We start from the raw sequence: 11,707 nt of genomic DNA on the forward strand, positions 1-11,707 counted from the left end.
ATAAACCATATTGGAAATTTACTCAGACGCATATGAAGCATATAGTATCAACATAATTATATTAAAAATAATTATTATTGTAGTGGTGATGGTTTGCCAGACCAAACATCTAATAAAAGTTAAAATTAAGCCACCACTAAGGCACTGGGGTCAAGTTTTTATACGCAGGCAAAAAGAAGTTTCAATGTCTAGTCTTGATGATGGTTAAAGAGTACTTTTCTTTTGTCCTCCCTTTTCTTGCACTGGTAAAAACCATTGGACCCTGCTGGTCCTTTCCCAGGCCCCTACACTTATAGAAAGTGGACTGATCCACATCACTTCCTGTCATACCTCAGAAAAAACAAACAAACAAATAATAAACCACAGATAAATAGAATCAACAATTATTAACCTGGAAATAAACTCTGCAAAAAATATACATTTAGGAATTAACAATTCAGATGGACAAAGAAATAAAGAATAAAGAGCTCCAAAAATTATTATTATTAACTTCTTCTTTCCACCTATTTTTATTCTGTCTTTTCTTCATGTGGTGAGGCTTGGAGTAATGGCAGTGACTTCTTGTTATGTCCAAAAAAAGACGGTTACGATAAACCTTGACATATTTAGACAAGTGCACAGTCTTTAATGGACATTACACACCATGGCTTGGAAAAACAGGAAATTGAATAAAGAACTGACGTCATTCGCGAGCGCCTTTGCTGGCCTTTGAGATGGGCTTTACTCGTTAGCCTTGATTTCCCCCCCTTCCAATCACCCCCCCTTCGCATATTCACCTTTATTTTTATTTCAAAGAAACGTCCGTCCGCGATGACATTAGAGGGTAAGTGTGCAACATGAAACAACGCAAACACTTTTAGGGTAAATTAGCATTTTTTGACATTTTAGCTGTGACTCAGACTCTTGTAGCTTTAAGTTAGCTTTGTAGCTAACTAGCCTCCTCCTCGATGTTCACAGATAAACTTGTTACGTTAACAGAGTAAACTTATGTTGTAACAGACATACTTTGAAATTTTTTTTAATAATTAGGTAAATGATTGTCACCCGACACCCTTAATATTTTGGGGTAAAAGTATATATTTATGTGTAAAAGTAGCTAGCTAACTTTAGCCAAGTGAGCTTGGAGGCTAACGATTAAAGAAACTGACCTTATGACTAAGTTTTAAATAATGTAAAACGTTGGCTTCCTTTTGTGTTACGTACAGGTTTCCATTTTAAACATGTTCTCAATTTTATTTTAACATGATTCATGATTTTGTTTATAGACAAATTCGAATTTAATCTAACAATTGATTAGCATTTCATTTTTTATTACATTCAGCCTGTTTTAAATCATAACTTGACACACTAATGGTGCAAAGTGGGCTTTCTGTTGGATCAATAAATAAAACGGTTTATGACTTAAAGTTTTGTTCTAAATTTTACCCATTAGGTCTTACATTTTATAAACATGTATATCTCTGATAATGACACTTTAGAAATATTTAATCCCTCATACCAGAAAGTAGTCTAATATATATATAGAAAATCACATATAGATTTATTATAGAGAGTAAAATATGTTGAACGTAATCTGCTGTGATGTTGTTGAATATGCCTCACAAGTGACGACATCCAATGTTCAGCGCTTCAGAAAATTTAAATATTTCATAAAAATGAATAGAAAGTTACATTTTAAACAGAAATTTTAATCGGCTTGTTGGTCGAGACTGTGCCGAAATAAGAAATTTGACTTCAGTTCAAGAAATATCAGGTAGTTCAGGTCAGGTGTATTTGCTGGTTAAACAAGCACAGTAGCAATTTTGGTCACTGAGCCAGCTTTTGGTACCTTTGGTGGAAAATAAAATTAGCATCTCCATGAAGCTGATAAAAAAAAAAGCAGGAGATGCTTTAAAGTTTTTGCAATGATTCTGGACTTTAGAAAAAACACAGTGAACCAACAGTGATTGATTGGTGAATAGTTCTGATCTCTATCATCTCACCTTTTTTCATTGTACGATGTGATAATAACATTGTCGGCTCCCGTTGTGCGACAACTTATAAAACGGGGATGCTGATATCTGTTATGACTTCTGTAAATACTGCACAGCTATGAGTCTTGTCCTTCTGCCCATCTGGGTCGCTTTAGAGCAGGGGTGGGCAATTCCAGTTTGTGAAGGCCGGTTTCCAGCAACCTTTAGATGTGAATTGGTTTCATACACCTGAATCAAGTAATTAGATGATTGATAGGACTCTGGAGGAACTATCTGCATACTGATGAGGTAACTCTGCCATTTGATTCAGGTGTGTGGCACCAAGGATGGATCTAAAATTTGCAGGGTAACAGTCTCCAGGAACTGGAACTGGAATTGCCCACCCAGTTCTACGAGCTACGAAACTTTCACGGTGCAGTCTGATGATGGGCACATCAAAGTTGTATTCTGCATGACCATTCAGAAAAATCTGATTGACATGAAAAAAAAAAAATAAATCTGGATTAGGAATCAAGACTTGTCCTATGAATGTAGCCTTAGTTTGCCTCAGGAACTAAACTCATACTGTTCGAGGGTATCAAGGCTTCAAAGATGATTTCAATAATTGGCTGAGACCTGAAAAACAAAAAATGTTAGCTAATCAAAGGAATAAACTAATTAATAGCTTAGTTTCCATAGCTTATGTACATCTTGCAATGAAATCCAAACAGTTTTTCAGAAAAAGTCAGCGATACTTTAATTAAACTTTCTGAACCTATAGTACACCTTATCAAGTCAGGGGCTGTGTTTAGGCTATTAAATAATTAAAAAATAAAAGTGCATTCTACAAAAATTTAGATGGGATTAACAGGTTTTCAATGATGCACTAATTAGGGTGACTGAAATTTTTTTTCTTCTCTTTAGAAACTTTCAGGAGAGAGCATTTCTATCGTATAAATATTAAACTTATAAGTCTATTGCATAAGGCATCATTTAGATTCAGCAGCTCAAATGTTCCATTAAATATAGAATTACAAAAGTTTTTTTTTTTTTGTCTCTCTAGGTGAGCTGGCAGACAGGGTCAGTCTGGTATTTTCAGAACTGGTTGCTGTGTGGACTGACTGGCTTGCAGGTTTCAGTTCCTGTGCAGTTCAGTAAAGCAACTTGGTTGTTAAAAGGTTTGCAATGAAACCAGCTCAGGAACGTAACCAGGAGAGCCTGCCTCCTAAGAAGAGGGACCTCCCTCTTAGTAACAGCGGTGGAGTTGGAGGGACTAGTGGAGTAGGAGCTGCAGGAGGTACTGCCAGTGCTTCTGCAGGAGGCAACGGAGAATCCGAAGTCGTTTCCATCCAGAACTCTGCAGCCAACAGTGACACTCAGGGAGGGAACTCATCTGGAGAGTGGCAACGAGCTCATCCTGAGCATCATTATGGAGGGGATAATCCTGAGAGCATCTCAGCAGGGCCTGTGGATCAGTACAGTATGATTTATAAAGTGGCTGTTCCTTCTGTAACTTACTCTTCTAGCAGTCTCCACCCAGTGTTAAGCCACATCTCTCCAGCCTATACCGTCCACTCTTCTCTTCTGCAGCATCCAGGTCTTTCCTATCCTCCTCTTGGTTATGCTCATATTCCACATCCATCTCTCCAGTTCGTTAGCTCCCCTTACGCTGCGGTTCCCTATGCAGTCCCCTCTGGCTTTGTCCCCGGATCATTGATTTCTCCCTCAGGGACCATCACTCAGCCTCATGCCGTGTCCCACCTGGTTCCCTATCCATCCGTTATACAGGACGGTGTTGTTTCCCCTCCTCCTCAGGCACAGGGCCATACATTTACCAAAGTTGCAGCTCCAAGTGGTGTTCCACTGATAATGCCTTCAGAGCAGGCTGCCCAGCAGCACATCAGTACTATTGGAGTTATACCTGCCCCAGAGATCAGCTCCAGAGGGCTGCCGGTCTTTTATCAACCCCAGGGCAGCAGGGGTCCCTCTGCCACCAGCGACTCCCACATTCCTTTGCAGGGCAACGACACAGAGATTAATGGCAGCGATAAAGAGCAAGGAGTCAGGGAGATCCTACAAGATTCTGCCTACTCCTCCAGAAATGCACATCTGCAACAGGTAGCATCCAGCTCTGCAATGCAAGAGCAGAGCCAAGAACGGGTCCTGCAGAACCGACGACTGGAAGGCCGCAGCTCTCCTGGTCAGCGCAGCACGCCAGACAGTGATCTGGAGGTAAGGACTCAAAGCCTGGTTATGGAACTTTAAGCAAGATATTAGCATTAGATTGCAATCCTATTGTTAAATGTTGAAATGACAATGTTGTGTATTTTAAACATAAACCCACATTTTCTTTTAATAGAAAGGTGATAATGTAATGCTAATATGTATTAAATCTGTCTTGATTTATTAAGAGAATCCCTCACAGAAAAGTAATATGTATAGATCTGAGGTCATGTTAAAATGTTTTAACTTCAGTTAAACATGTATGAAATGTTGAGTTCCAGATGTATGAAATAAGAAAATATTTTCTGTTTATGTTGATATGTTTGTTGTAAAATGTTTGGTGTCTTTAAATCTAAAAGCAACTTTTAAATGTCTCACGTGTGTTTGAATTTAATTCAGAATGATGTCACTTTGACTCCATGTTTCCCTCCCAGGTGCAGCAGGTCGTTGGTCGTCTGGCTACCTCCTGTACAAGTGGCGGAGTGCGAAAGGAGGTCTCATTTGCTCCCCTGAATCTTTCTCATGGGGTCCAAAGAAGCAGAGATGTCCATGGAGAGAACACAGCTGCTAGGGCTGTGCATGCAGCACAACCGTTTGGTTACAGTGAACATAAACTTACCGGTCTCCAGCAGCCAGGTCACGCTGTCGTGCTCACCAATGGGCAGCCAGTGCTTATTCCTCTCGACTATCACGCTCAGCATCAATCCCAGCCGCTCCAGCACTATCCAGGACAGGCACACGAAGCCTCTAAGGCCTCCATTAACACAAGCTTTAAAAGTTCTGATTCTGCGGGCAGAGCATGTCTCCCTGAAAAGGTAGAGCCGACCACTGCTAAGCGTTATCAGCAGCAGCCATCGGTCCATTCTACAGCAGAGGCAACTCAGACTGCAAGTGTGACACCAGCAGCACCTACCAATAACCCATCACATTTTATGAAGGGGGCAATTATTCAGTTAGCCACAGGGGAGCTGAAGCGTGTGGAGGACCTGCAAACTCAGGATTTTGTGCGAAGTGCAGAGGTGAGTGGAGGGCTCAAGATTGATTCCAGCATGGTGATGGACATCCGGCCCAGCCAGCAGAGACCCGGTCTTGTATCTCTACATTTTACCGTGGGGGAGCAGCAGAGCAAGGTGACCATTGACGTACCCCCAGAGCATCCCTTTTTCGTGTTTGGCCAGGGTTGGTCGTCATGCAGCCCTGAGCGTACGGCACAGCTGTACGGGCTGACCTGCCACCATCTACAGGTCGGAGACATGTGCGTGTCCATCACCTTGCAGCAGCAGCTTCAAACACAGCTGCATAAACAACCACATCACAACTCACAGCAGCAGAACATGTCAAGGACTTTAGGCAAAACCAACGCAGCATTAGGACCTGATCACCAGCTCATGGGGCCTCCTGCACCCCAACAATTGCGGCCTCAGCCTCAATTCAGGGTGGACCGCATCCACAGAGAACGACAGAGGGATGGTGAGAGGGATATGGTAGAAAAGGATGAAGCACATTTAGCGGTTGTTGGACACACTGAATCCCCCACCAGACGAAGTAGGACCTCTATAGAGCACCCAAGGAGTCAGAGCAGTTTCCACTTGCACACAGAGGGCTCTGCTTTTAAAGGGACAGGAGTGGCCGCCATGCAGACCACACTGGGTGCCTCTCAGAGGCGCTGGTCTTCGCCTGGCCACCAAAGGTACAGCATGAAGGGAGAAGAAGGGCCTCGTCCTCAGATAATCACCTCCGGCCACACAAGGCCTTCTTTCATCCCCCAGGAGGTCAAACTGTCCATCGAGGGGCGCTCTAATGCAGGGAAGTAGCATCACATTTGGTAGCAACATTAGGAGAGACTGCCAGGAGCAAGAATGAGTCTGACAAGGAGAGAAAGAGGGGAAAAACAGTGTGAATGTAGCCTCAGAATGTTTGAGATTTTGCACACCTGAAAATATACAAAGACACATAATTTCTTTGCTCCTTTGAGATGTTTTGCTTTAATGAAACACAGCCACAAAAGCAGAAACATTTGGTATCCCAGTCTGCTGAGGTCTGAATGGATAATGGGAAGCTAAGTAGAACGTATGTAGCTTATAAATGCCTGCCATAGTCCTCACACACTGCTTTTCTCTTCCTCGCTCCCTCCTTTGTCTTCACCTCCTTGTACTCACACCTGGACTTTTTCACACACACTTAAAAAAAAACTACACTGGCTTTACCTTTGGTCTAAAACTCTCACTGAGAAAGCATGGATTACACAACAATATTTGTAGCCTCAAAGCACAGCTACCAATTCTGATGTTAAAAATCATAGCCAGGCATCCTTAAATTCCAAATATCCTAAAAAAAAAAAACTAAGAATGAACAATATCTTCTTCAGAAACTAGTTACTGACATCAGCAGCTCCTGTGAGGATGTTGATAGTGTGTGTGCACATTACGATGTACTGCTCCAGCAAGATCAAAACCTCTTCTGTCAGCAGAAATACTCTCTCTAAGTCATTAAGTTTTGGTCATTCAGTCTCCAAAGATAGATACAAGATCCCCTTTCTGGCCAAATATGGCTTCTTTGACTTTTCTTACAATCGAGTGGCGATAAATCAAGTGATTCAATCAATTTCCTGTCCCTTGATTTTAATCATTATGCATGCATTTGCCAATGTGGCAGAAAGTGAAATAATGCCTTGTTCCCTCTAAAACAAAGTTTAGCATTCCAGTGTGATTGTGTCATTAAGAGTTCGAGGCCTCAGAGCTCCATCTACCAGGTTGGTGAACATTAATACAGTTTAATGGAATTAATACAGAGACGCTGGTTGCTTCTCACCAAAGCCATCTATTGGAATGATTGAATGAGACTAACTTATGGCTTCACTGGCTGCACTGCCATATTAACTATTGATCTCCCAGAAGTCTCCTAGTTTGCCTTTTGAGGAAAAGATTTGAGTGTGAGTTAGTGTGTTGAGGGGATTTGCTTCTTTTCTCAGTTCCTTAAAAAAAGCAATAGTTCTTCCTGCAGCCTTTGCTTGCCCTGCCCTGTCCCAGGAAGTTGATTGTGTCTGAGGTGTGCAATCCCATCCCCCTTCTGACCTGCTTTAATAGGTGATGCACTTTTATGGTTGTCATTTTCACCAGATTAAATAATTAAAATTGTGGAAGAACAATGGCTGTGTCTCAGTGTGCACCCTAATCACTAGATAGGGCACTATATAGGGGTTACGCCAATTTAAATGAGTGTCTGAACGTCTAGTGGATAAAAAAGTAGTAGGGTTGTCACGATACTAAACTTTTCAACTCGATACGATACTAAGTAAAATATTTGATACTCGATACAATTTTCGATACCACAAGGATAAAAACAAAGACTCCAAAATTCTACAGAAATATTTTCATTAATAAACAAAATACAATAAATAAATACAATAAACAATAAGAACAATATTTTGAGCTTGTGTTCTGTGCACAATATGAAGCAAGCTTGATAAAAAAAACCGTATAAAATTAAAATTAAGTGTTCCTGACACTAGCCAAACCAGTTTAAAAACAAAAATAATTCTCAGCAGCCCAAACTGTTAGAAAAAATGTCTGAAACTGAAAAGTGCACAGAATTATACAATCACACAGTGTTCAGAAAGTGCATTTTCCTGTATTCTGCACTTTAGATGAATGACTGTTTAGATGCCACTGGTGGTAGCACTGTATCGATACTTTTGAAAATGAGTATCGTACCCAGATACAATGTTTCAGTATTGATACTTTTGTAAACCCTAAAAAGTAGTGGACTTGAAATTTCCCACAATGCACCGAGAAAAGTAGTGATCATCCAGGGTCAGTAGATGAGCAGATATCTCCCGGAATGCTTTGCGAGGAGAGCTCTCCTCTCAAAGCATCAGGGGATTTGTTGTCACAGCGGTCCGCTCTCACAACAAATAACAAAGATGGCGCAGGCACTGCGTGGTGGAGGCGGAGTTATGTGAGCCAACTGGTAGCGAAAAGTAGTGATCATCTGTCCAAAAGGTCAGTTAACTGAGTTCACTATAAAGTCCACTCTATAGTCCCTGCTCTATATAGTGATCGAGTGATTAAGGGATTAGGGCGGACGTTCGGGCACAGCCATTGTTTTTCTCTCTTTCACTTAGGGTTACTCGTCGTACAGTAGTTTCTTGGTGTTGTAGTTTAAAAGTAATCAATATTTTAAAATACAGTTGTTTCCTTGTTTCAAAGATTCCTTTTTTCGTTGCAACACAATTTTGTCTGTGTTGCTCAGATTTCACCCTTTGTGTTAATTCAGACCCTCTTAAGTAGGAACCACAGCAAAAATGTGTTTTTCTTTAACTTGTTGATTGAAGGGAATATGTTTGAAGTAGTGTTGTGAGTTTTGTCAGTTTTGTGGCGAGAAAAAAACAACAACAAAAAACTGACATTTTTTTTTTTTACTGTTTACAAATTAGCCAAGACGAATGCTGCAGTTTCTTCCGTTTAACATATTTCTATATTGAAAAACTGAAAGTGCAATTAGATCATACATCAGTTCATCCAGAGGTCTCTAATCTGATAACATTCCTTGTGCAGACATTCCTATCAGGAAAGATAAGTGACACAATAATTTATAGTCCTTTTTCTCACTTTTAAATTTGTGATTATTCACTTGAAAACATTTTGTCTTGCCTGAAAGCTGCTGGCTTTGGCGTAAATTTAGGTAATTTTCTCCTGATTACACAAAGCTGTTGCTTTTACTAGTCCTCTCTGTATGGATTTTCCCTCTTGGCCTTATAGCTTCTTTTTTTTTCAGAAAAATTTTAAGTAAGAGGTTCCAGTTGTTTGAAAAGAGCAATTCAATAAAACACAATAAGTATTTTTTTGTACCATAAATACCTGATTTTGGAGGATGTGAAGTGTGATTATAAGTTTCACTGCTGAAGCCCGAATCAATACATCTAATGCTGAAGGCATTTCAGTAATGTTATAATGGACGAAGGCAAAAACAGTTGAGTTTTACCCATCTGGCACTTATCAGGCATTTGTCAAAGTGAAAGCAATATTTAGTACAAGTTACCACGTAGTCTTGGCATTTTCTATGCAGTAATCTGAGCACGATGTCCAGGATTGTCTTCAGTGTGGTTTATCTTACACAGCAGCACCTCTGGTAGTTTTGATGCAGGTATTGAACTTTTTTTTTTTTTTGACCCATTTTATATTAATTTGAAGCAGTGTTTTTTTTCCTTTTTTTTCCCCTGTCTTGCAATCTCTAGCTGTCTGATATACTGTACCGTTGTCTTCTACCTACTTTAATGCCGTACATTTAAAGCCAAATCACTAGAGACTCTGTCTTTATTACTTATATTACTTACCGGTATGTTGAGGTCACAGTATGTTTAATGGTTTCTATCTGGCATCATCAGTTTAACCTCATCCTTCTCTACAACAATGCTTTTCGATTTTAAATTATTTCCTTTTAGTGGCATGGGCTGTTTCAAAGATAAATTTAGCTTGTTGTGTCTTACAAAATGAATTTTTATCCACTTTGCCGATGGTCCGTTGTAAGTTATTGCACTAAATGTCCTTCAGTGTTTTGAAATGAAACGTTGGTAAATTGAAGACTTTTCAATTGTCTAGCACACAAAATCACAGAGGCGTTGCAGATTTTGTGTGCCTGTAGATAGATGTATTTTCTCTGTGTAGATAGCTTTGATGATGCTTGTTAATGCCTTAAACTCAGCTCTGTACAATGTGTCTAAAGGAAAGGATGGAGTCGATTTTTCTGGTAGACTCTGTTCAGGTTGTACGAGAGCATTTTGGAAAGGTCAGGTTGACGAGCAGAAATTTACACATGCGGATGAGGCAGCAGTGGGTTCCCCCTGGCAGGGTTTTTATACAACCTGTTGCCTCCCGTTTAGTTTAGATTTTTTACATCTTTGTTTTTTTGTTTTATTTGTGGATTTTTAGTATGTGGAAGAGAAAGGAAAAGAAGCTTTTTCTCAGCACTTTCTACATGATGAGTTCAAGAGTGTCAGGTGTGGAGGGCAGTCCTATCCCTCAACACATGCATGGGGGATGCACAGAGCAGATGTTTTTTTTATTTTTATTTTTTATTGTTGCACAAGATCTGTAGGGTTTTTTTATGACTAGAATCAGTGGGTTTTGTAAGGTCTGATGCTGCGTCCCAAAGTTCCTGGACAACAGAGTGAAAAACCGCCAAGCTGCACAAATCAGCTTTCATCAGTGGTGACAGTTCATCTTATAATAAACCGCCAACATGAACTTAGTAAGATTATGGTGTCGCTGATGTCAAATTAAAGCAGGAGAATGCAAATGGTTAAAAGTTTTAAATAAGACTGTATTTTCAGATTTGACTTTTTTTTTTTTTTTTTTTGTATAAGGTGACATTACGTTTTGTGGTGTGAAAGTTAAACTGAACTGAACTGAATTTTTTTTTCCTTTTCTTTTTAAAATGCCTAAATCTGCAAAATATATGCAATTATGTAAATGTAACTTTCAATCCTCAAGTATAATCCAGGTTGTATGAACTTTGTATAGTGAGTCTTAATATTGTATGGCCGTACCAACATGTATTGATCTCTTTCAGAAGCCTTAGAGTTGTTGACCCAAAGTGCTCCCTTAGAATAAAAAAACAAAAAAAAAAAAAAAACCACACCTACCTGACTTTAAGAAAGCATTAATATCTCTATTTTGTTGCATTTTTATTTGTACCCTTTTTTTTTTATAAATAGATTTGTACTGTATATTTGTACCTCTGTGAACTTATTAGGGTGTTTTTTGTTTAGTTTTTTTTTTTTACTTGTTTTGCTGTTTTTATTTTACGTACTTTAAGGACACAAAGATATTGTATTTTTATCGTTACAGCTAACATGGAGACATTGCATTTATCATGTTTGTTAAGTAAACACAATATAATATATAAATATATATACAAATATAAATATAATCGCTAAACCTAAATGATGTGCCGTTTCTTTTTTTGATGTTTATTATTTGTACATTTCTAATTGTCAAAAGTGATTAACACACACCTTTCCCCTCATGTGGAAGGATTTCTGTTCTCTGAACATCTGACCTCATTTCTTCAGCTTCAACATCCGGCATGTGCAGGTGCTTCAACGGCATTTAAATCGGGTTAAAATGAGAACTTGACTTCAATTTTAACAGTTTTTTTTTACATTTTTGAGGTTTAATGGTAATAGTTCTTTCCCCTGTTTGCTGCTTCTCATTGCAGCCCTAAAAGGTCTACATTATAAAGGTGACACCTTTATATTTAAAGATTTTATAAGGGAGTTAAAAAGCACTCTTCAAACAGTGAGTTCCTAATGTTAATGCTATAAATGGCTGTGCTGTTCTACTGGTTTTACTTTGATCAAACTTTATAGGCCCATTGTTGAGATAAGGGATTAAGCTGGGATTTTTCATATATCCTGCTTAATTAAGCCTCAACTAGGTCGCACAAAAGCAGTATTATATAAGTTACCATGATGACTTAGGCCATAATGCAGTTATTCTGCTCTAGACCAGACTCACTTCTGGTCTGGTGCC

General features: G+C 39.3%; 1 protein-coding gene across 1 annotated transcript; it reads left to right on the plus strand.

Annotated features, from left to right (window-relative positions):
• Positions 1-700: 700 nt before the first annotated feature.
• Positions 701-6,435, plus strand: atxn1l (ataxin 1-like). Its single transcript, XM_038303491.1, has 3 exons — positions 701-823; positions 3,016-4,184; positions 4,610-6,435. Exons 2-3 carry the CDS (start codon positions 3,138-3,140, stop codon positions 5,987-5,989), a joined length of 2,427 nt encoding a protein of 808 aa, XP_038159419.1. The 5' UTR covers positions 701-823; positions 3,016-3,137; the 3' UTR covers positions 5,990-6,435.
• Positions 6,436-11,707: the final 5,272 nt, after the last annotated feature.

Source organism: Cyprinodon tularosa, unplaced genomic scaffold, assembly GCF_016077235.1.
Source record: "Cyprinodon tularosa strain WSP-4 unplaced genomic scaffold, ASM1607723v1 ctg510, whole genome shotgun sequence".
NCBI lineage: Eukaryota > Metazoa > Chordata > Actinopteri > Cyprinodontiformes > Cyprinodontidae > Cyprinodon > Cyprinodon tularosa.

Coding starts and splice junctions, on each gene's coding strand:
- atxn1l (XM_038303491.1), top strand. CDS start 3,138: ATGAAACCAGCTCAGGAACGTAACCAGGAGAGCCTGCCTCCTAAGAAG. Junction 4,185..4,609: donor CGCCAGACAGTGATCTGGAG/GTAAGGACTCAA, acceptor TTTCCCTCCCAG/GTGCAGCAGGTCGTTGGTCG.